Consider the following 26,114-nt stretch of genomic DNA (forward strand, 5'->3'; position numbering starts at 1 on the left):
TAATTCATTGAGATCCTGAATTGGCGAATTATTACCGAACCATAATATAGAAATGGTTAGTTGGAGCTTTGAGCCTGCATCACTAAAGAAAGACCAAAAAGTCACGTATTTGCTCTACTACCAGCAAGGATATTGATAGTTAATGTAGACGTTGACTGCAAAGCAATTTTGTGACGCAAAAACACTATACGTACAGTTACTCTAATTTCTCATGGAATGCATAACAATAAGCAGTGCTGCCATCACGTGCAAAGATGGCACAATTCCTCTCTATAGAATCTATTATTCATTAGTAGGTATTATAAGAGGTAGGTATAAATGAGATTCTGCATTAGAATTAGAATAAAAAGAAAGAAAAACTCACAATTTTGTTGTGCAATGCCGTGAGTTCCCGCTCGGTGACCCGACGGTTGGCAGCTTCCCGCCGGCGCTGGCGATACTGGCTATATTTGTAGGCGATTATGGCTCCCGGCATGGCCAATGCCTCCAGAGGTGATTTGCGACCAAATGGCATCGTGCTATTTTGTTGTTGCTGTTGTTGTTGTTTATCACTTCTCCAGCTGGTTTCACTCGCTATTTCCCAACAACTTCGATTGCAATATGGATGGACACTATGTATAAACTTTGACGGCTTAATGCTTCCCTCAATTTCACACTAACCCCCCAGTTAGACTAGGAATTCACATCAGCACTGTGGATTGCTCTTCTACAGCGATGGCAATGACTATTTTATGACTAAACTGCAGGACTTCCTACACTTTTGACTATTATCGACGGCTAAAACACACAGGAAGATCAACACTCCAACTGCCACTTTGTGCGATTACTTTTCTCTACTTTTATATTCTCGCCGAAATAGCTTGCAATAAATGCCCGTAGCACTTCCGGATGGTACATTCGCATCAATACAACCTCTGTCAATATAACCTCCGTGTAAGAGCTCAATATAATTGATCGATTAATATTATTGAAGAGGATATTGCATGCTACTGTACATAATTTTGTTCGCTTAGAACTCGATACATCTGTAATGAAAAATGGAAAAGTACATTAATAAAATTTGAATTGAATTGCATACTGTTAGATTTAAAGTACAGAACAATTAATATTTGAGAGATTTAGAGGCAGAAATGGTACCGAACCCCAATTTGGAAATTTTCATTTTATACCCTGTATCCGAGTCTTCCTTTTAAACGTAGTCAACGTCGAAAGAGTTGAAGTTGCCATAGAATCCAGCTTTACTATATAACGCCAATTCTCCAAATATTGGTGCATTGTTCAAATAAATTCGACATTTAATAAATCTTGTTCCTATAGTTACGAATCCCATCGGAATTCGCAATTATTGGAATACTACCGCAAATATTGGTACAAAGGCGAGAAAAAATAAGGAATTTTATTAATACTTTAACGATCTTCTTCTTCTTTTTATTGGCATTACATCACCCACTGGGACATTGCCACATCGCAATGCAATGCTTCAAATCAACAATATTTTTGCATTGATTCATGAATAACAATATTTATTGTTGATACAACCACAAATAGGATTGAATCAACCATACGCGACAGTTGATTCATCTCCCGAATGAATTTGTTTCAACCATGCTTTCCAGCTTTCACTGTCAAATAATACATCAGAAAACAACAATACATGTTTTTTTTACATTCGAAAATACTGTGAAACTTCTTTATCGACAATATAATGACAACAACAAAAGAGATAAAAGTAACAGAAGCGAAATCGAACTAGATACAAGATACAACATGTGTCGTATACAAACCCTAACCAGCCAAATCCAAGCTCAAAACAATCTTTTGACGGAAGTAATACACAACCGTTCGATACAAAACTGGTCAATAGACTGACTCACGCTTGCTCGTTTTCGCTTTGTTCAGCGTCAAGCTAGCGCGCAAGGACATTATGTGCAAAGTCTCTCTCTTTCACACTCCTTTCATTCCTTCATCCACATGCTGCACCGTTCATACTTGCATAAGTCGGCACATTCATAACTGTTATCAATCATCGTGCTTTCATTCTTCTGTTTTTAGAAGCGAAAAGCTCACAAACAGTAGATCTGGTTGACTGCTTCGATGCTTTTACTTTGACATCCTTGCACTGAAGCAAAATGTTATTTTTGTTTCTATTCAATAATCAGATGGCTAATCATTAGAGTGGGGCGCAGTTGTATGGAAAAATGCAAACTTCGTCCGATCAAGTGAGATCAAGGTTTTTCTGAATCGGTTTGGGACCCCAATCAACTGTGCAAAATATGGGCTCGATTGGTTGCGACCTCGCATGCCGCATCGCGTTTTAAATTTACATGGAGATTAGTATGGGAAAACGCACTTTTTAACATTTTTGCTCTTAGCGGCTTCAATTTATCATCAATCACGTAACTCAATACGTCAGCATATAAACTGGAAGATGTCGAAAGACTTTGCCGAAGAAGGTACGCAGCTGGAAGGTCTACAAAAAATGTTATCACGTTTCGAAAATTGATTGTTTAAACCATATGCAAGAAATCAATGTTTCTGCCAGCACTACCGGACAACCTGTAATTGTCAGAGGGCAAAACCCATTTTCCTTCTAGTCGAAATTTTTACTTTGTGAAATCATTACGAATATCTCCTATTAGCTCCAATGTCCTATAAAATCAATAATTTTGAAATAACACTCAGTTAAATTATTGCTCCAAGTAGTTCGGCAGTGTTGGCAGAATAAATGATTTTTTGCATATGGTTTGAACACTCACTTGCGGAAAGCGAGGAAGCAACCAATCGGTCCCAAACTCTGCACAGTTGGTCAGGACCCAGAATGGCTTCGAAAAACCATTGATTTGAAAAAATGACCATGACGCCCCACTCTACTAATCATATTCACTATATCCTTCCCCTCCTGTACTCTTCCAGTAATAAAAAAAAACTAATAAAATGTACTAAGTCCATGAGATTCTGAATATGGATTTATTTTTAGTTCTCGAATGAAAGCTCCTTCAAAAACTATATAACAAAAAAACTACAGCATAAAAAAACGGTACCTATTCTTCTTTGCAAAAATAAATTATGTCGGAAAAATCAAATAATTTCAATTCAAGCAAGCTTATTTAGAAAAACCAATTTAATGTTTATCCTATTTCAAACATAATATATATATTAATCTAATTTAAGCACAATAGAAACCAAATCAATTCAAATATAAACATATTCAACACTCCAATCCAACAAAAATTTAACAATCATATATACTCAAATAACATGAATTCAATCGAAATCCAACCCAAAACTAATCCAAATAAAATCCAAATCCAGAACAATGCTATTCAAAAACAAACACCAACTTAAAACCGATCTGAATTCAACCAAAATCAGATATAAATCCTATCCAAATGAAATAATAATCAAAATCCAATCTGTGCTTGAATCAAATCTGATTTAAATCCAATCCAAAGTCAATCTAAATCAACCAAAAGCCAATTCTAAACCAATCCTAAATTTGTAAACAATCCATATCCAATCCAAATCAAACCAAAACCAATCCAAATCCGATCCATATCCAATCCAAATCAAATCTGAAACCAATCCAAATACAAACCCAAACCATATCCAATCCAATCAAAATCCAATCCAAATCTCATCCAAATCCCAATCCAATCTAAATCCAAATTCAATCCAAATCCAATTGAAAACCAAACCAAAACCAATCCAAATCCTATTCAAATCCAATCAAAATTCAATCAAAATCCAGTCCAGAAACAATCCAAATTAAATCCAAGTCCAATTCAAAATCAACCCAAATCCAATCCAATTCCAATCTAAATCCAATCAAAATACAATCCAACTACATACATACCAACAGCGCACAGTGGTGGAAACCCGAACAGAACCTCAAATAAAATTCGTTTGTTTCACGAAGCCCGTATTTTTAAATTTCACACATAGGGTGTATGGCTCAAGCCTTGGCCAAATATGCTTTTCAGACGATAGGAAAATGAAGTCTGCTATGAGAATGGAACTCAAATACACTGCTTGGGAGGCTTTTATACTTTCTCTAATAATAATGGAAAATCATCGGCCTCATCGAGGCACAGAACGAGGCCTTCTCGTGTAGAGTGCTGCACAATGGAGTCTTGTCCGACCCTATCCGGGTCGTAACTGGTGTAAGGCAAGGATGTATTATATCACCGTTGCTGTTCCTCGTCGTAATCGACGAGATTCGGGAAGGTGCGATTGATCGTAAACCAAACCGCGGGCTGCTATGGTAACCTATAACCATGGAGCACCTAAACGACTTCGAATTGATGGCGTTGCACTCCTTGTTCAACGGCGCTCTGATATGCAAAGTAAGGTCAAAGACCTTGCCGTGCGCTCCTCCTCTGCAGGTTTAGTCATCAACAGTGTTGTAAAATGTCATTTGCATTCGTTTGTATAATTTTCCCAGAACTTTTTCCAGAAGGTAGCTATCAGTTCATGACGGACTTAAAGCGCTTTAATGTGCCTACAACTTTGTCTAACAAGACATTGCTGTAAATATGTAATCTGGGGCGTGTGAGGCAAAATGTCATTCAAATGACATTATGTCAAATGACACGTGACATTTGTAGAGTTTTCACTCTCCAGCCTCAGATGATATATTTAGAGCAATGTACCCTTGGACAAAAATATAGCCCTACTCAAGCGTTATGAGTACGTTAAAAATTATGGAATAAATTTGGCTTCTAAAGGAAGTTATGAACAAATTAGACTCATCAACGTCAACAAAACCAAATCGTTGGATGTAAACACGGAAACCGCTTCCAGTTTCACAGTAGCCGGGCAATCAGTGGAGAATGTTGAAAGCGTCCAATATCATTGTCATTTTTGTTGATGTTCTGGGTTCGAATCCCGTTGCGGTCATAAAATTTTTGTAATTGCTTACCGAAAATTTTCGCGAAAAGTAAGTGAGGCGTAAAAGTGATGAAACGAAAAAATAAATTCATCAAGTAGGCACGATTTTCGCTTATCTCCCTGGTTCGCTCTAGAGAAAAGAAGGCTGGGAGGAAGATGTTCCTCACTACAGACTCCGAAAAAAGATTCTCCTCCGACCCGAAAAACGCTTGATTTTGTCTAATCGAAACGAAAAGTACGAACCCAGGCGGTATATAATTCTGGTTGACTGCTTCGATGCTTTTACTTTGACATCCTTGCACTGAAGCAAAATGTTATTTTTGTTTCTATTCAATAATCAGATGGCTAATCATATTCACTACAACATGCACTCTCCGATAGTCAGGATCTGTCCTGACCACGTCCTTCCGAATGCTGAGAAAGGGGAAGGAAGGTTAGTTTAGTTTCGTGTTGACTCAACTGAAATTTTATCGAAGTGAAATTTTTACATACCTCTTCGACATAGGACACTATTTTTAACTAATCATTGCCAAATAAACAAAGATTAAAATTTTTATTACTTTATTCCCATTATTCCCACAATTACGCGTTATTTTTATACAGCATTACATTTTCATTGTATTTTGAGGTGCTCACCGCTGATTAAAATAAAATTGGTTGTCAAAGTCGAGTCAAATACTAAACACTGAAGACGACCTTACTGTTGAGGTCGAAATACGTATCTGTCAAGGTACAATTAAGTGGTGGAATTAAATGGGATTGTACAAACTCGTCTTATGACAAGTTAGTAGTATATTTAGTAGTTAAATATTCAATTCAACTAAGTTATGGTAAAAATAAGTTATGACAAAAATATCCAACTGTGCCGACAACCAGGTAATTTCCTCTTAAATTTGAATGAGAAAAATCTATTTTAAAATTGTAAATGTTTTGCATTCATTTTTAATTTGGTTTAGGGTCATTTGGCCGAATACTTGAAATACGTTTCCTTATTAAGTGTGTGCAGTGAGAAGTGGGTAGTTAGTAGTAAGAGGTAAGAAGAGTTTGTAGTGGGAAGCAAGAAGTGAGAAGTGACAAATAAGAAATAAGTAGCGTGAAGTTATTTGTAAGAAGTGAGATGTGATAGATGAGATAATATAGCGAGTAGCAAGCAATACAAGGCAAGATCATATATGAATGAAAGATAAACAAAGAAGAAGGAACGAGGAAGAAGAAGGAATGAAAGAAAAAGAAGGAAAAAAGAAGTAGAAAGAAGGGAGAAGGGGGAAAGAAGAAGGTTACAAATCGAACCCATACCCAATTTGCTTGTTCAACAATTCGGAAAAATAACTTATTTATTATTTGCGTAAAGCATAAATGCACTCGAGACAGCGTTAGACTCGGTAAACAAACCAAAAGATGAAACTTGTCTTTTGGAGATTGAATAATCGAATTAGTAATAATAGACAGAAGTAGGATAGAGTAGAGAATGCAAGAGGATGTTTGAATGAAAAGGGCCCAATGAGTGATGAAGGATGAATCAAATGAATGAATATACTTGAATAAGATAGTATACTATAGGAATTATGCAGAAGAAAGTTAACTTGTTTCTTCAACAATTTCTTTGATGACTTCGTACAGGCCTCAAAAAGAACCATTTTCGATCTTGAATAGAAAGTAAACTACGAAGAAAAAAAAAATAAGATCTTGCAGGCCTTAATTTTTTTCCCTGCAGAGGGGATAATTGTTACCGTCCACGATAACAATGGACCATTTATTCAGCAACTCGCTTATATGAACTATAAGTTAAATTAACCCAAAATAGAAACCCCTTTAGAATTGTCAAAAAAAAAACTAAACCTACTAAAAAAAACCAAATCGGCTCTGGGCTCTATCAAGGGCGAAATCTCCATCTAGACCCCACTAGTTCCGGGGCGAAGAACGAAGAAAAGCCGAACATAGAAATACGGGCGGAGGAGATTCAAGAGGAGAACGATTCAGAACGTGAACGACGTCAGACGTGCTTCAACGACGGAAAAAAAACTTGGTTGGTGATTTTTGATCATCGTTTTCCTTGGCCGTGACAATTTCGGTGAAGTGCGAGTGTTCAATACGATAGGAAGATCGACGAAGTTCCCGGAAAGGTTGACCTAGTGTTTCTTGCACCTGGAAGACGGTGAAATTCGGTGTTTTTGGACGGCCATCTCTGGCGAAGTGGAAAACCACGTGCCGGCACAGTTTTAAAACCAAACCCAACCAGCTTCTGGCCTGCCGAATCCAGTCCGGCTTCAGGCCTGCCGAATCCACCTCCAGGAGGCCCGGAGATACCAATCCCGCCGACCGAACGTAAGAAGATTTATTCTTCCTCCCGACACCGTCGCCGAGAAGCAAAGCCATCGAACAATCCTATCCATTTGAAGAGGAAATATCGTCGTGTCCAACCTATCAAGTACCACCGAAGGAAGTCTTGCAGCAAGTGCCAAACCCATCCTCGCTTGGAGTTCTGGAACCGTGGATCCTGGAAGCAAAGTGCCCGAAACCACCGAACCCACACCCACGTGGATTTCAGCGACAAGTGTCCCCTCCTCGTTCGAAAGCCCCGAAAGGTGGATCCACGAAGCTACACGTCCGAACCCTTAATAGCTCAGACCCGGTGTCGACCCGAGCCTGCCCCGCTGGGCCGAGAAGCCGACCAGTTCCCTTCGTCGGTTACGTATTCCAGGCTCACCTGAAGAGCACTTGCAGCGGCCAAAGTGACGTCAGTGTTGGGTGCATTTGCCAAGTCCCAATTATTCTCGGGCCATCGAAGGTATGTACGGACCAGATTTCGTACCTCCGTCATGTGGCGTAAATCAAGCATGCCACCATGGGTCCCAGCCCACCAATCGGCCGAATCAGCTATACTAACCGTTACTAACCTTATTTAAATGAACTAAAACTAACCCTCTTACACTAACATAAGCTTTCAATAAAAAAGACAAGTAAAATGTATCCACAAGCTTTTCTTATTCGTTCATAAAGTGCATGACTGTCCGTTGGTCTTTAAAGGTCTTCCGCTGTCCGCTTCGTGGTTGTGTGTCCCTTCGAGCCGGTTAATCGTCGACCCTGAGCAATAGAGGTGAGCTAGTTAGGGGCGTAAGGACGTCCACTGCCCAGACGTAGGGACGTCACAAGCAGTTACAAAAGAGAAAGGAAGAAAAAGAGAGAAAGAAGAAGGAAGAAGGAATAAATAATAAGGAAGAAGGAAGAAGGAAGAAAGAAGAATGAAGAAGGACGGCGGAAGAAGAAAGCAGGAAGAAGGAAGAATAAAGAAGGAAGTATGAAGAATTAAGAAGGAAATAGGGAGAATAAAGAAGAAAGTAGGAAGAAAGAAGAAAAAGCTCTTTAGGAGAATAGATCACATTTTTTCAATCATTTTGCATGTTTTTGCATTAGTTAAAATGCATCGCCATCATTCCGGAAAATACATTTTTTTTTTGGTTTTGAGTTTTTTTTCCCAAGGGGGGACCCTTGGGAAAAAACAATGATTTTTCAATAATTCCGAAATGCAACAATGGGACCACATTCCCCGTCGAATGCAACTTGTTGCGAGTAAATCGGATAATGCTAAGTTCCAAAAAGTGTGTCTACAAAATTTGTACATATACACACATACACACACATACACATCGGTATATAACACTATGGGTCTCCGGGCCTTCTATCAAAAGTTCTTTTTTGAAGCAATCATATAGCCTTTCGGTACAACTTTGTTTTACGAGAAAGGCAAAAAGAAGGGAAAAAAGAAGAAAGAACGAAGAAGAAAGGAACAAGAAGAATGAAAGTAGAAAGAAGAAGAAGGGCGAAGGAAGAGGAAGAAGGAAGAAGTAAGAAAAAAGAAGGAATAAGAAATAAGAAAGAAGAAAAAAGGAAAAACGAAAAAGAACGAAAAAAGGACGAAAGAAGAAGGAAGAGGAATGGAGAAAGAAGGAAGGAGAAATAAGAAAGAAGAAAGAAGGAAAAAGTAAGAACAAATAAAGAAGGAAGAGGGAAAAAAGTGGAAAGACGGAATAAGGGAGAAATAAAGAAGAATGAAGATAAAATAAAGAAAGAAGAAGGAAAATAAAAGAAGCAAGAAGGAAGAAGAAAGTTGAAAGAAAAAAAGAGGAAGCAGGAAGAAAGAAGAAGAAGGAAAATGAAGAAAGAAGAAGGAAGAAGAAAGAAGAAAGAAGGAAGAAGAAAGAAGGACGAAGGAAAAAGGATCATCTCTGAATGAAGAATAAACAAAGAAGAAGGAACAAAGAAGAAGAAAGAATGAAAGAAAAAGAAGGAAGAAGAATAAGTAAGAAGGAAGGTGGAAGAAGGAAGAAGGAAGAAGGAAGAAGAAAGAACGAAGAAGGAAGAAGGAAGAAGGAAGAAGGAAGAAGGAAGAAGGAAGAAGGAAGAAGGAAGAAGGAAGAAGGAAGAAGGAAGAAGGAAGAAAGAAGAAGGAAGGAGGAAGTAGGAAGAGGGTAAACGGAAGAAGGAAGAAGGAAGAAAGAAGAAGGAAGAAGGAAGAAGGAAGTAGGAAGAAGGAAGACGGAAGAAGGAAGACGGGAGGAGGAAGAAGGAAGAAGGAAGAAGGAAGAAGGAAGAAGGAAGAAGGACGAAGGAAGAAGGTAGTAGGAAGAAGGTAGAAGGTAAAAGGAAGAAGGAAGAAGGAAGAAGGAAGAAGAAAGAAAGAAGAAGGAAGAAGAAAGAAGGAAGATTGAAGAAAGAAGATGGAAGAAGGATGAAGGAAAAAGGCAGAAGGAAGAAGGAAGAAAGAAGAAAAAATGACGAAGGAAACAGAAAGAAGAAAGAAAGAAAGATGGAAGAAGAAAGATAGAAGAAGAAAGAAGGAATAAAAGGTAAATAAGAAACATGTAATAAGGAATAAGGAAGAGAGAAGAAGGATTAAGTAGAAGGAAGATGGAAGAAGAAAGAATGGAGGAGGAAGAAGTAAGAAGAGAGAAGGAAGAAAGCAGAAGGAAGAAGGAAGAAAGAAGAAAAAAGAGGATAGCAGGAAGAAGTAAGAAGGGAGTTGGGAGAATGAAGAAAGGAGTAGAAACAAGAAAGAAGAGAAAAAGGAAGAAGAAAAAAGGAAAAAGAAAAAAGGAAAAAGGAAAAATGAGGGAGGAAGAAAAAACTAATAAGAAGGAAGAAGGAAGAAAGAAAAAGGAAGAAGTTTGAAGTAAGAAGTTCTCAGTTAGTTTTTCTCTTCCCACTTTTCATTTCGCATTTTCTACTTCTCATTTTCCACTTCTCATTTCTCACTCTTCAGTACTCGTAATTTGAGGTCAAATTTGTTAACTTCCAAATGGCATTCGACCAAATGGCCTGACACCTCCAACCGACGAACTTCGTTTCGCATAAAATTGATTTATTCTCTGATTAGATCTGGAGTAATGAAGAAATTAGTGTTTTATTTGTATGGAAGCCCCCCTTTCCAAAGCGGGGAGGGGTCTCGAACCATCTTAAGAACCTTCCCTGGCCCCAAAACCTTCTGAATACAAATGTTCACGCCTATCGGTTCAGTAGTTTCCTAGTCTATAAGGTTCAAACAAACAGAAATTCATTTTTTTGTATAAGGTACACGGGGGAAGTGGAAAAAGGGGGTAAGTGTAAAAATCAACTCGAAAAATTGGAATTGTACATACTTTACAGTTTTTACCACATCATAACATTATGCAAGAATATACTTTGATGCTCACACTAATAATATGTCGAAATTTGTATAATACATACACTAACACGGTTAACGCATTAACTGTAATTTTAGGTATCGCGAAAAGTTGATTTTTGCATTCATAAAATCAATTCTTATTTGCACCAATTGTCCCTTTTTCAAGGGAATTTATATCACAGGTGACCATTATAATACAATTAAACTAATCCCATTGAATTGGTAGTGGTTTGTACCAAGAAAGGAAATAATTCAAAGATTTTACACTTACCCCAGGTATCAAACACTGCGGGGGAAGTGGATAATGTTCTAATTACGCATTTTTTTTCTTCCCTCTAGGGTTTATTTCGATAGCTGTGAATCTTATATGTTCCTTCTTTGTTATCATTGTGATTCCAGTGGTGATTGTACTAATATAAAGTAGAAAACGCCAGATTAATCCACCTATCGGTATTGATGCCTTCCACATGTTTTACGTATGGAAAAAAAATGTATAAGAAAGTTAAAAATAGCACTGATAGGTAAATATATTCTATAATTCACATTAATTTTTATTCATAACAAGTTTCGCCTTTGAATGCAATTTTTTTGCGAAAAAAAATGGTTAAGGACAAGTGCTTAAGAATAGCTGATAATTGTGTACGTGCTTTGCGCACACACATACATACAAATACACACATACAGACATCATCTCAATTCGTTATACTAAGTTGATTAGTTTATAACCCTGTAAGTCCCATTTTTTCTTTAAAAAGTTCATCTTTGGGCGAACATATAGACTTTCCGTACACTTAGTGTTCGAGAAGGCAAAACAAGCCCTCCCCTAGCTATTATGAGAATTCCTTGAGGATCTATTCCGTTAAGGTAATGAAATTATTCCACAAAAGATACTCAGAGCAATTATCGTATTGATTTTAGTTGTATGTAACTACTCATCACTATTGATGGTCAAGGTAACATGCGTTTTCCACTTACCCCATCCCACTAGGGTAAGTGGAAAAAGAACTCCCAATTTTGAAATGTATTTCCATAAATTTCAAGCGACCAAAATGGTATGAATTTCCGCACAGTTGGTGCAAAATTGACTGTTTTTGATAGCCCATTTTGATTGCACGCATTTAGATCATTCAAACTGGTTTTACACTAATTTAAACATGCACTATCGATTTTTCCTTTTCCACTTCCCCCAGTGTACCTTATAGATTTTTATATTTCAATGTAGCAGAGAATTATTATTGCTGTCATTTATTTTTACGTCCATAGACTTTACTTTCTCTTATAGTCTAGTATACTTGACCCTATATTGGGGATGGTGTAGAGGGGGTGAGAATCGAATTCTCTGATGCAGATTCAGACGTGTACACAACTAATCTACGGATACCCCCGTTTGAAAATCAATTATTTTTAAAATGCGCATTTCAAATCGTCAACAAATCCAAAGTCGGAATGTTTTAATAAAATGTCATTTGAGGTTTCAGTCACTAGGAAAAGAAATGTGTAATACAATCCCGATCGAATCCATTTTGGCTTCAAGAAACTTAGGAAACAACAGGGCCAGTAACTGACACACATTAACATTTACTGCCAACCCTTGAGCAACGCAGGCGCAGGGTCCGATTCGCTACGATAAATAAAATGAATTACATACAGCTACGTAGCCCTACGTCACCGTTATGTTAAACCCGATTGGGATGCACCTTTGAGTTTTTTGCTATTGAAATCTGTGATATTTCCATTTCCAGAATTACACAATACGTTTGTACTCTTTAATTCTCAATTTTATTATGACATTTGCTGTTGCACACACTATAGACAACAACAGTGCAAATGACGTACTTGATAATAACACTCATAAATAATTATGCACATCACCACAAAATCTATGTGATATCCAGGTGGCAAGCATGTTGTGAAAGCAAAATATCAGATACCCTGAAACAGTGAAATAGTTTCCATACTAGCCCCATTCGCAAAAAAGTGTGGTGCCTCAGGCACCACAATCTGATGTTCTCGATGAACTGAAAAATGTAAACGAAAAAACACCAAATTTAAAACAAAATGGTGATAATAGAAATTTAACAGTAATTTAAGTCATATTTTTTGTTTTAAAATGTCCAAAGCAACTCACGATTCGTTAATAAATAGAAGCAACGTCCAATGGTTATGTGTTGTGTAGTTATACTTCGTTATTGATTAACCTCATCACATTTCCATAATATTACCAAAATGTTATGAAAGCACAAGCACAATGAACCACCTGGTCTTCATTCCACTTTTTTCTGTTGGACTTGTTTTTCTCCTATCCAGTCAAAGAATCGAATAAATTTTATTCAAGACGTGAATCGTTCTTTTCGATAGATTTTCCATTTCTTGGGACCAAGAGTCTTCAGTCATCGAGCTTGACGCAGGAGAACAATAGTACGAACTTTATGTAAAGCAGTTCTTCATTCGTGAAACCATCCGATGTTTGCTTAAGTGCCTATGTATGTATATGAAACAGACTGACACGTTGCTTATTTATGTTGCACGAGAAGAAGGTGCCTCCGGCTTTCAACATTGAATATAATTCCAAGACCCGGAGACAATGGCGAAGAGCAATTTTACTATAGCTAGATATGTGGATTGTTTAATGTTGTCAGAAAAAAACGTGAATGAAGGTATCCCTACACTATAGACTGTTTCAAACTAACTTGCTAGAAATTTTCGGCGATTTTTATATTATCACAGTATTCGTCGAACTCATTATTAATATAATTCGGAAAAGCTTCAACAACACTGTATTATTGTCTTATCAATACACCAATGAAGTTTTGCCACAGCTTTTTCTCTTCATCGGTTTAAGGGTTTTTAGAAGTTAATGTCTAATAGAATACTTGATAAAATCTATGCTCGGTTCCAATACAACCTTTAATTACTAGAGCATTATTTATGAAACAGTCTAGCATACACCTTCGCCTGGAGTATATCGAAAGGTATAATTCATGTGCAGCTGAAGCCATAGTCTTCAGATTTTCTCGTATATAGATGCCAACGGCGACAACAACAAGTGATGCTCATCGAAGCAAATCAAACTTTGCGATTGCTCGGTGGGCGTAATAAAAAGGTGGAAATATGTCAATTGCTTCCCAGTTGAAGAAGGAGTTTCGCTTTGTTCTCCTAGTGCAATGACTTGCACAGATAGCTAGCGAAAGGGGTCATAGTGGCATATTCAAGCAAATGTCATTATAACTCATTATAACTGACATTGAACTACTTGACAAACACGCGATACTAGCCGTTCCGGTAACTCGACTCCTGGGCAAACTTGGCTAAGTGCCAACATCATTTTGAAAAAGATTCAGTAAAACCCTGCTTAAAGTATATTCATTTTACTTGCCACCATGCGATGGTAGGCATGGAAAAGCTCTTAATTAATAACTGTGGAAATGTAAGTTGAATCGCAGTAAAAGTAGAAGACTTAGGCTGTCAGACTTTATTGTCCAGAAACAGGACTAGTTATGGCCATGATAATCCGATGAGCTCCAGCTTAAGGACGTTTAATGTAGTCAGTAAAATCATAAGAATCGTTCATAAGTTTTATGGATTTTCTTTAGCTGCCTTATGGAGCGAAAATAAGTAGATCAAATGGATTTATCCCGCGGATAAATCCACTGCCAATCGAGCCACTGCACAGGATAGACGAGTAAGTCTGACCTGTACCTATATATGCTAATGCCTGTAATCATTCCTTTGGGAATTTGGGAGCTATATGATGCAGAAACGGATTGGGGGAAAAGATGGTAAAACACGTTAAGGACGTTCCTTACGGAATCCAAAATTAAGAGTACTCGCGTTTTCGAGGGCTCGCCGCTCGATACAGAAGTAACGCACAACTGTCATTTTTATTATTTCACGCATGCTGCGACGCAGCAAAGCTGAAATAATAAAAATGATATTTGTGCGTTGCTTCCTTATTGAGTAATGTGCCCTTGAAAACGTGAGTACTTTTAAATTTGGATTCCGTGAGGAGTGTTCTTAAGGTGAATCACATTGGTATACAATTTTAAAACTACATGGTGCTTATAATATAACTGCTTTCAAGCTATGTGATAAATAGCTCTTCCCATAACAATGCAAACCATTTTTTTTTTATTTTGCTCTGCAGTATCTTTATAATGTGGGGCCCTCCTTAGCCGTGCGGTAAGACGCGCGGCTACAAAGCAAGACCATGCTGAGGGTGGCTGGGTTCGATTCCCGGTGCCGGTCTAGACAATTTTCGGATTGGAAATTGTCTCGACTTCCCTGAGCATAAAAGTATAATCGTGTTAGCCCCATGATATACGAATGCAAAAATGGTAACTTGGCTTAGAAACCTCGCAGTTAATAACTGTGGAAGTGCTTGATGAACACTAAGCTGCGAGGCGGCTCTGTCCCAGTGTGGGGATGTAATGCCAATAAGAAGAAGAGTATCTTTATAAAAGTTGGCCTATTTGCCTCTGTAATTTGAACCAGAAAATCGTTGTAACTAAATTTTCAAATGGCTATATCTCAGTGGTTTTTCAACCGATTTTCTCAGTTTTTTCACCAACCTCTTAGCCAATACTTCTAGTTTCTGGACATTGCAAAATATTGTATCTAGGGGTGTTCAATTTTTCACTAGAGCTGTGGGAGTAAAGCAACGGATTTAGAAAAATGCGATTTTGGAGATATACTTATATTTCATTACCAAAAATAATATCTATTCATATAGTGATGATGGAAATGATAAAATAACAAATAAAAGACATCACCTGGAACATAAGAACACATTTTGAGCATCCCTACTATGCATACGATGATAATTCGGTACCTTTAGGAACCACTTTATACTACAGAATGTATGAGACTTCAGAAAATGTTTTCAAGATTGTTGTCTACTGTGAACTTATTAAAATAAATGTAAACTATATACGAAACATGTGTGATAATAAATTATGATGTTCTAGGATCTCCGAACTGTACTGGAATTTGAATCAAATGGTCTACCGAATCAACCAAGGCTTTCATAATGCCCCCAGCCGCAGTATCAACCCAATTATGTCCTTCGAGTATTTGTCTTTCACTTGTATCTCAAATTCAAACATATGAGATATTGTAAGATCTCCAAATTGTCCTGGAGTTTGGATCAAATGGTCTACCGAATCAACCAAGGCTTCCATGATGTCCCATACCGCGGTATCAACCCAATTATGTCCTCCGAGTATTTATTTTTCACTTGCGTCTCAAATCCAGGCTTTTTAGTTGTTGTAAGATCTCCAAATTGTCCTGAAGTTTAAGTAAAATGGTCTATCGAATCAACCAAGGCTTCCATGATGTCCTCTGCCGTAGTATAAACCCTATTATGTCCTCCGAGTATTTTTCTTTCACTTGCATCTCAAATCCAGGCATTTGAGATGTTGTAAGATCTCCAAATTGCCCTGTAGTTTGAGAAAAATGGTCTATCGAATCAACGAAGGCATCCATGATGTCCCTATCCGCGGTATCAACCCAATTATGTCCTCCGAGTATTTATCTTTCACTTGCGTCTCAAATCCAGGCATTTGAGTTGTTGTAAGATCTCCAAATTGTCCTGGACTTTGAGTAAAATGGTACATGTACATGGACTCGGAAGATTGGATAAAAACATCTGCTGGAGACATATTTCAAGGTAGGGTTGATTTATAAGTCGTGGTTCATTTGGAAAGTAATTTAAAAACAATTATGTCCACTAAACTGCGTTAATATCGTGGCTGAAGACATCATAGCAGCCTTGGTTGATTCGGTAGGCCATTTGATTCTAACTCCAGGAAAATTTGGAGATTTTACAACATCTCATATGCCTGGATTTGTAACGCACGAGAAAGTCAAATACTCGGGGAACGTGATTGAGTTGATACCGTGGCTAGGGACTCCATGGAAGCCTTGGTTGATTCGGTAGACCATTTGATTTAAACTCCAGAATAATTTGGAGATCTTCCAACATATGATAAGTCTGGATTTGAGACGCAAGTGAAAGACAAATACTCGGAGGAAATAATTGTGTTGAAACTGCAGTTGGGGATATTATGGAAGCATTCGTTGATTCGGTAGGCCATTTGATTCAAACTCCAGGACAATTTGGATATCTTTCAACATCTCATATGCCTGGATTTTTGACGTAAGTGAAACTTGAAGACTCGGAGAACATTATTGGGTTGATACCGCTGCTGGAAACAGCATGGAAGCCTTGGTTGATTTGCTAGACTATTTGATACAAACTCCAGGACATTTAGGAGATATTACAACATCTCATTTGCCTGGATTTGAGACGCAAGTGAAAGACAAACTAGAGACTTTATGGAAGCCTTGGTTGATTCGATAGACCATTTCACTCAAACTCCAGCATAATTTGGAGATCTTACAACATCTCAAATGCCTTGAGTTGAGGCGCAAATGAAATGCAAATACTCGGAGGACATAAAAGAGTTGATATCGCGGCTGAGGACATCATGGAGGCCTTCGTTGATTCAATAGCCCATTTTGCTCATACTCTAAGACAATTTGGAGATCTTAGAACATCTTATATCCCTGGATATGAGGCGCAAGTGAAATGCAAATACTCGAAGGGCATAAAAGAGTTGATATCGCGGCTGGGGGCACTATGGAAGCCTTGGTTGATTCTTTAGACCATTTGATTCAAACTGCAAGATATTTTACATCTCAAATGCCTGGATTTGAGACAAGTGAAAGACAAATACTCGGAGTACATAATTGGGGTGATCCCGCGGCAAAGGACATCATGGAAGCCTTGGTTGATTCGATAGACCATTTTACCCAAACTCCAGGACAATTTGGAGATCCTACAACAACTCAAATGGCTAGATTTGAGACGCAAGTGAAAGACAAATACTCGGAGGACATAGTAGGGTTTATACTACGGCAGAGGACATCATGGAAGCCTTAGTTGATTCGATAGACCATTTTACTCAAACTCCAGGACAATTTGGAGATCTTACAACAACTCAAATGCCTGGATTTGAGACACAAGTGAAAGATAAATACTCGGAGGACATAATTGGGTTGATACCGCGGCTGAGGACATAATGGATGCCTTGGTTGATTCGATAGACCATTTTACTCAAACTCCAGGACAATTTGGAGATCTTACAACAACTCAAATGCCTGGATTTGAGACGCAAGTGAAAGATAAATACTCGGAGGACATAATTAGGTTGATACCGCGGCTAGGGACATCATGGATGCCTTCTTTGATTCGATAGACCATTTTACTCAAACTACAGGGCAATTTGGAGATCTTACAACATCTCAAATGCCTGGATTTGAGATGCAAGTGAAAAACAAATACTCGGAGGACATAATAGGGTTTATACTACGGCAAAGGACATCATGGAAGCCTCGGTTGACTCGATAGACCATTTTACTCAAACTTCGGGGTAACTTGGAGATCTTACAACAACTAAAAAGCCTAAATTTGAGACGCAAGTGAAAAATAAATACTCGGAGGACATAATTGGGTTGATACCGCGGTATGGGACATCATGGAAGCCTTGGTTGATTCGGTAGACCATTTGATTCAAACTCCAGGACAATTTGGAGATCTAACAACAACTCAAATGCCTGGATTTGAGACACAAGTGAAAGATAAATACTCGGAGGACATAATTGGGTTGATACCGCGGCTGAGGACATCATGGATGCCTTGTTTGATTCGATAGACCATTTTACTCAAACTCCAGGACAATTTGGAGATCTTACAACAACTCAAATGCCTGGATTTGAGACACAAGTGAAAGATAAATACTCGGAGGACATAATTGGGTTGATACCGCGGCAGAGGATATCATGGATGCCTTGGTTGATTCGATAGACCATTTTACTCAAACTACAGGGCAATTTGGAGATCTTACAACATCTCAAATGCCTGGATTTGAGATGCAAGTGAAAGAGAAATACTCGGAGGACATAATAGGGTTTATACTACGGCAGAGGACATCATGGAAGCCTTGGTTGATTCGATAGACCATTTTACTTAAACTTCAGGACAATTTGGAGATCTTACAACAACTAAAAAGCCTGGATTTGAGACGCAAGTGAAAAATAAATACTCGGAGGACATAATTGGGTTGATACCGCGGTATCAACCCAATTATGTCCTCCGAGTATTTGTCTTTCACTTGCGTCTCAAATTCAAACATATGAGATATTGTAAGATCTCTAAATTGTCCTGGAGTTTGGATCAAATAAATACTCGGAGGACATAATTGGGTTGATACCGCAGTATCAACCCAATTATGTCCTCCGAGTATTTGTCTTTCACTTGCGTCTCAAATTCAAACATATGAGATATTGGAAGATCTCCAAATATTCGGTAGACCATTTGATCCAAACTCCAGGACAATTTGGAGATCTTACAATATCTCATATGTTTGAATTTGAGACGCAAGTGAAAGACAAATACTCGGAGGACATAATTGGGTTGATACTGCGGCTGGGGGCATTATGGAAGCCTTGGTTGATTCGGTAGACCATTTGATTCAAATTCCAGTACAGTTCGGAGATCCTAGAACATCATAATTTATTATCACACATGTTTCGTATATAGTTTACATTTATTTTAATAAGTTCACAGTAGACAACAATCTTGAAAACATTTTCTGAAGTCTCATACATTCTGTAGTATAAAGTGGTTCCTAAAAGTACCGAATTATCATCGTATGCATAGTAGGGATGCTCAAAATGTGTTCTTATGTTCCAGGTGATGTCTTTTATTTGTTATTTTATCAATTCCATCATCACTATATGAATAGATATCATTTTTGGTAATGAAATATAAGTATATCTCCAAAATCGCATTTTTCTAAATCCGTTGCTTTACTCCCACAGCTCTAGTGAAAAATTTAACACCCCTAGATACAATATTTTGCAATGTCCAGAAACTAGAAGAGATGGCTAAGAGGTTGGTGAAAAAACTGGGAAAATCGGTTGAAAACTCACTGAGATATAGCCATTTGAAAATTTAGTTACAACGATTTTCTGCACGAATGTATCCGCGTAAGTTTTTTTAGCGAATCAATCCTAGTGTTAAGAATTAAAGCTTAAGGCAAAATGGTTAAAAAATTACATCAGACCCTATTTTTACGGCTTTATTTTATATTCTGGATAGTTGTAGCTATTTGATCGGTCTTAAAACCCACATATTAGCTCAGGTTCCTTGTTCTATTTCAAGGAATACCTGTGCATGGTGGTCATATGCCTAAATAGTGTTTTAATCTAAACGTAGCCTACTGTTCATTTTACCGGCGTTTCCACTACTGTTCCCTACTAAGTTTGCCGAGGACCACATTTATTTGACTTACTCACTGGTGACAACTTCAGCAAAACTTCATACGCCTATGGGCGTGCCAAAGAGATACCAAAAGACACCACCACTCCACTTTCCGGTCCTTTCGTTGGGCTATTGACAGACATGAAAGTTTATTATGTAAAATAAAATCCCACGGCGGCAACAATGCCCGACGATTATGAGCCTTCACAGGGATCCTATTTCTATGCATATGTATTGATAAAACTTCGATTGTCTGGGGTGGTGGGTGGTGGCTCCACTCTACTGACTGACTATCGCTTCCACTAAGTGGGCCGTCTCCTGTTGCAAATAGCTTTGTTCGTCCTGCCACTGTGTCCTACTACACGGGGCGACTGTCGACGACGATGATGATGACAAATGAGCTGTCAGAAAACTGTTGAACAAATAGAGAAATAGTGCTAATCCGGGGCTAATTTGGGTAACTGGCGTCCCCCTTGAGGGAAGGTCAAGTGCATGCTGACTGGCAGTAAGTACATATCGTGTTGTGCGGGAGTAAACGTGGAATTGCTGCTGGAAGGTTGCTACTCATCGCCACCACCTGAGTACAATTATAATGGTTTTTACTTATGGGGGATTGCATTCAATTAGAACTAGACAAGAGGTCTGATAGGCGACAACAGATAGTTGTTCTTGAATTGAGTGAATGATGCATTTAAAACACACCTAGGACTTTCGAGAAAAAACACATAAAAACACATATTACAACAACAGGAAGTCATTATGTACAACAGACTGAATACCAAATCGATCAAATTTGGATCAATGGCTCAATTAAGTCCACTTTCCTGGCGTTTATAAGTTACGACCACATTGAGGCGGGTACATTGATTCATTTCAACGTGTAGTAGGTATTATGTATAGTAATTGGCGATGCCGTCCAATAAGCTAGGTCCGATTTATTTTGAATAAAATGCTTTTCCAAACATTACCGAGAACCAAATGTCAAAATCTTGCGAGAAAATTTCACATTCTACTGATAAATGGCTACAGACACTATCGCGGTGAATTAATTTACTGTAGCCCATCAATTTAGGCTCCCCCTTTCGCTGGGTCGCTGCATGCACTCTTCCATTTACGCTTCCCTACCAACGACCACAGAATTGCAGTTGCCAAGCGTGTGTTTGGGGAAATTTTTTTTTTGTTTTACCGACGCCGTCATTGCTATTAGATTTTTTGTCACTTCCTGAAACAAAATCGTCTCGAATCAACTCTCCTTCGTTTAATATTTCATTCATTTACTTAGTTTACATCTAAACACTGAATCAAAAATTTGACACCACAATACACGGTTCGACGCCGCATCTCCCCATCCTCGAAAGCGTCCCACGTTCGCCAAGTCGCTGTAATCCACGCCGTCTCGTAACTGCCGGATCGGAGGCGAACACCATCTTTGCATGGTTGCTATCCGTCATTCTTGCAACATGCCCTGCTCATCATACCCTTCCGGCTTTAGTTACCTTATGGATACTGTGTTCGCCGTAGAGCTGGGCGAGCTCGTGGTTCATTCTTCGCCGCCGCACACCGTCTTCTTGCACACCACCGCCAAAGATAGTCCTAAGCACCCGTCTCTCGAATACTCCGACCTCGCAAGTCCTCCTCGAGCATTGTCCGTGTTTCATGCCCATAGAGGACTACCGGTCTTAACAGCGTCTTGTACATGACACATTTGGTGCCGGGTTGAATCTTTTATGACCGCAGTTTCTTCTGGAACCCGTAGTAGACCCGAGTTCCACAGATGATGCGCCTTCGTATTTCAAGACTAACATTTTTATCAGCCGTAAGCAAGGATTCAAGGTAGACGAATTCCTCGACCACGTCGAAGGTATCCCCGTCAATCGTAACGCTGCCTCCCAGGCGGGCCCTGTCTCGCTCGGTTCCACCCACAAGCATGTACTTTGTCTTCCTTGCATTCACCACCAGTCCAACTTTTGTTGCTTCACGTTTCAGGCGGTTGTACAGTTCTGTTACTTTTGCAAATGTTCGACCGACAATGTCCATGTCATCCGCGAAACAAATAAAATGACTGGATCTGTTGAAAATCGTACCCCGGCTGTTACACCCGGCTCTCCGCATGACACCTTTTAGCGCAATGTTGAACAACAGGCATGAAAGTCCATCACCTTGTCTTAGTACCCGGCGCATTTCGAACAAACTGGAGTATTCGCCCGAAATATTCACACAGTTTTGCACACCATCCACCGTTGCTTTGATCAGTCTGGTAAGCTTCCCAGGGAAGCTGTTCTCGTCCATAATTTTACATAGCCACCTTGAAATCAATGAACAGATGTTGCGTTGGAATCTGGTATTCGCGGCATTTTTGAAGGATTTTCCGTACAGTAAAGATCTGGTCCGTTGTCGAGCGGCCGTCAACGAGGCCGGCTTGATAACTTCCCACGAACTCATTCACTAATGGTGACAGACGACAGAAGATGATCTGGGATATCACTTTGTAGGCGGCATTAAGGATGGTGATCGCTCGAAAGTTCTCACACTCCAGCTTGTCGCCTTTCTTGTAGATGACGCATATAACCCCCTCCTTCCACTCCTCCGGTAGCTGTTCAGTTTCCCAGATTCTGACTATCAGTTTATGCAGGCAAGTGGCCAACTCAGCTGCGATACCATCCTTACCAGCTGCTTTATTGGTCTTTAGCTGTTGGATGGCATCCTTAACTTCCCTCAAGGTGGGGGCTGATTGGCTTCCATCGTCCGCTGTACTGTCGTAGTCATCTCCTTCGCTGCCTTGACTTTCACTGCCTGTACTCTTTTTTTTTTTCCAAGTTCGAATATTTGGTAGGCTCAGGCGTTGCCTGCCTGTACTCTCAGCGCCATTTAAATGTTCCTCGTAGTGCTGCTTCCACCTTTCGATCACTACACGTTCGTCCGTCAAGATGCTCTCATCATTATCCCTGCACATTCATTCTATAACGTTCCACGTTCTGTCGGGTACCTTGCTGCAGCGCGACCGCCCGTGCTGCGTCCTCCTCCTCCAGAATCTGTTTTCACTCTTCGTCGAACCAATCGTTCCGTCGACTTCGTCCCACATACCCGACGTTGTTCTCCACTGCGTCGTTAATGGCTGCTTTGACTGTATTCCAGCAGTCCTCAAGAGGGGCCCCATCGAGCTCAACCGGCAACGCTGCCTCGAGATGCTGCGCGTATGCAGTGGCGACATCATGGTGCTTCAGTCGCTCTAGCTCGTACCGAGGCGGTCGTCGGTACCGAACATTGTTGATGACGGATAGTTTTGGGCGCAGTTTAACTATCACCAGATAGTGGTCAGAGTCGATGTTAGCGCCACGATATGTCCTGATGTCGATAATGTCAGAGAAGTGCCGTCCATCAATCAGAACGTGGTCGATTTGTGAATCTGTCTGCAGTGGTGATCTCCAGGTGTACCGATACGGGAGACTGTGTTGGAAGTAGGTGCTGCGAATGGCCATATTCTTGGAGGCGGCGAAATCAATTAGTCATTGGCCGTTTTCGTTTGTCAGCCGGTGAGCGCTGAACTTCCCAATTGGCGGTCTAAACTCGTCCTCTTGGCCAACCTGAGTGTTCCTATGATGATTTAGACGTCGTGGCTTGGACAGCTGTCGTACTCACGTTCCAGCTGCGCGTAGAATGCGTCCTTATCATCATCAGTGCTTCCGGAGTGTGGGCTATGGTCGTTGATTATGCTGAAGATGAAGAACCGGCTTTTGAACCTCAACCTGCACATTCTCTCATTGATCGGCCACCACCCGATCACGCGCCTTTGCATATCGCCCATCACTATGAAAGCTGTTCCCAGCTCGTGTGTTGCAGCAGCTCTGGTAGATGGTATTGTTACCTCTAAACGTTCGCACCATTGCATTGATCCCCTCCAACAAACCCCCTTCAGCGCTACGATGCCGAATCCACGGTCCTTGAGCACATCGGCGAGTATGCGTGTGCTCCCGATGAAGTTTCCAATCGCTAATCCCTTTTTGTCGCGGTGGTCTTCGCCGATGGTTCCGGCCCATACTCTCTTATTGATTGTTCGTTGCGTGAGTTTTTTTGTGGCTGACTTGCAGGGCCTGACACCAAACCCCCTAAATTTCCGGAGGACCATTCCTCCTTATTTTCGGTGGACCATGGTGCACAGTTTCATTTAGAGACCCTCGCTGGCACTCGGATGATGATCGGGCGGTTCGGTAAGCTCAGTAAGATTTGCACCTCCGAAAAAGAGAGAGAGGATTTGTGAGTAATTGAAGAACTCATTGAAGAATAGACCTACGGATCAATCAGAGTAACGATGAACTTCTCACTTGTGACTTTTAGCGAGATATCCCCATTGTTGTCCATAAAAGCACGCTGATGGCTTATTATCATTTCAAAGGTTTATAGGTTATCCAAAAACTCTTTGAAGTAAAGACCTACGGGTCAACCAGCTTTACGATGGACCGTGTATACATACGGTCTATACACACTTGTAACTTCTACCGAGATAACCCCATTCTAGTCTATAGAAGCACGCTGTCTGAATTATCATCTTGTTCAAGGTTTGTAGATCATCCAAAAGCTCATTCGAATATAGACCTACGGATCAATCAGTGTAACGATGGACTTCTCATGTGTGACTTCTAGCAGAGAAGCCCCATTCTGGTCCTTAGAAACACGCTGGGTGGTTTATAGTCATTTTCAGAGTTTGTATGTTATCCCAGAACTCCTTGAAGAATAGACCTACGGATCAACCAACGAAACGATGGACTTGTGAATTCTAGTGATGTAGCCCCATTCTGGTCCATAGAAGCACGCTGGGTGATTTATAATTATGTTCAGGGTTTGTAGGACATCCTAGAACTCTTTGAAGAATAGACCTATCAGCCATCGTAACGATAGAATTCTCACTTGTGATTTCTAGCGAGGTAGCTTCATTCTGATCCATAGAAACACGCTGGAAGGTTTATAATCGCGTTCAAGGTTTGTAGATCATCCAAAAGCTCCTTATATATACTTACGGATCAAGCAGTGTAACGATGGATTTTTCATGTGGGACTTCTAGCAGAGTATTCCCATTCTGTTCCACAGGAATACTTAAGGTGGTTTATCATCAATTACAAGGTTTGAAGGTCATCCAAGAACTCCTTGAAAAATAGATCTGCGGATGAACCAACGTAAGCGAAATTTTCCCATTCTGATCCATAGAATCGCGCTGGGTTCTTTATAGTCATTTTCATGGTTTGTAGATCATCCAAGAACTCCTTGGAGTTAAAACCTTCGGATCAACTAGCGGAATGATGGACTTTTCTTGTGTGACTTCTTGCGGTGTAGTCCGATTCTGGTCCCTGGAAATACGTTGGATGGTTTAAAGTGCACCGAGCACACTGAGACAGCAAAGAAAGTAAAGTACAAGATAGTCCACTCTTGGAAATCCCATACGAGTCATTTACGAACCATTTTTTCTGATAATCGCGCTAACTGGTTAGCAGAAGTCGAACCATTTCAATAAAAACGATCAAGGTAACATTGATTTTTCATTGGTTATCAAATGTCACAACCCCAGGTCAAAACATAACAAACCGATACCATCATGTAATGCTTGTGATCTGTTCATTTCAGGTGACGATACACGTCCATTGCTGCATCCAGTGCATCCACATTTTTAATTTATTAAATTACTTAGAGCACCTCCACGGGAGTCCCCATCTAGGTCCCTATCGCTATTTCCGGGCCCTTTATAGGGACTTACTTGTACACCGGAGATATCTAAACGGGAATGTAAAATAAGAACGCAACTCAAAATAAGCCGTGAGTTTCCAAATTTAGCGCCCCATACTGGGTTGCTAAATTTCCATACAGGGTTGCTATTTTGTGAAACGTCACATTGATAAAAAATTGCAGAAAATTTGTTTTTCTTTTGAAGAACAATTTCGACGTAAATAGCAAAAGAAATATTATTTTTTTGGATCTAGTGCCCCAGTTCAACTTCGCGTCGTAATTACATTTAATAATTACATTTAATAAGTCGTAATTACATTCGTAATCAACTATTTATAATGAGAAGGGTTTCGCACCAGCGCCCGCTAGGGCCCGAAATATTCATAGATTTTATTTTATTTTTTTTATCTATGATTCTACTGTTTTTATTTTGCAAGTTAATTCGAGGAGGTCTTCCAGGATTCCATCAGAAAATTCCTTTAGTAATTGTTCTGTATGTCCTTCAAGTAGAAGTAGCTCCTCCAGAAA

General features: G+C 39.6%; 1 protein-coding gene across 2 annotated transcripts in view; it reads right to left on the minus strand.

The window, feature by feature from the left end:
• LOC134223077 (ensconsin) overlaps positions 1-26,114 on the minus strand; it is a 348,052-nt gene that overhangs the window by 293,648 nt on the left and 28,290 nt on the right. The window contains exons 1-2 of one of the 2 annotated variants that reach the window (XM_062702210.1): positions 1,785-1,845; positions 365-1,025 (exon numbers count right to left, since the gene is read on the minus strand). In XM_062702210.1, the coding sequence (XP_062558194.1) occupies positions 365-514 (150 nt within the window). In that variant the 5' untranslated portion in view covers positions 515-1,025; positions 1,785-1,845. Of the gene's footprint in view, positions 1-364; positions 1,026-1,784; positions 1,846-26,114 lie in introns of those variants that run through there. The other variant, XM_062702211.1, reaches the window with a different exon arrangement.

The sequence above is a fragment of the Armigeres subalbatus genome, chromosome 3 (genome assembly GCF_024139115.2).
Source record: "Armigeres subalbatus isolate Guangzhou_Male chromosome 3, GZ_Asu_2, whole genome shotgun sequence".
NCBI lineage: Eukaryota > Metazoa > Arthropoda > Insecta > Diptera > Culicidae > Armigeres > Armigeres subalbatus.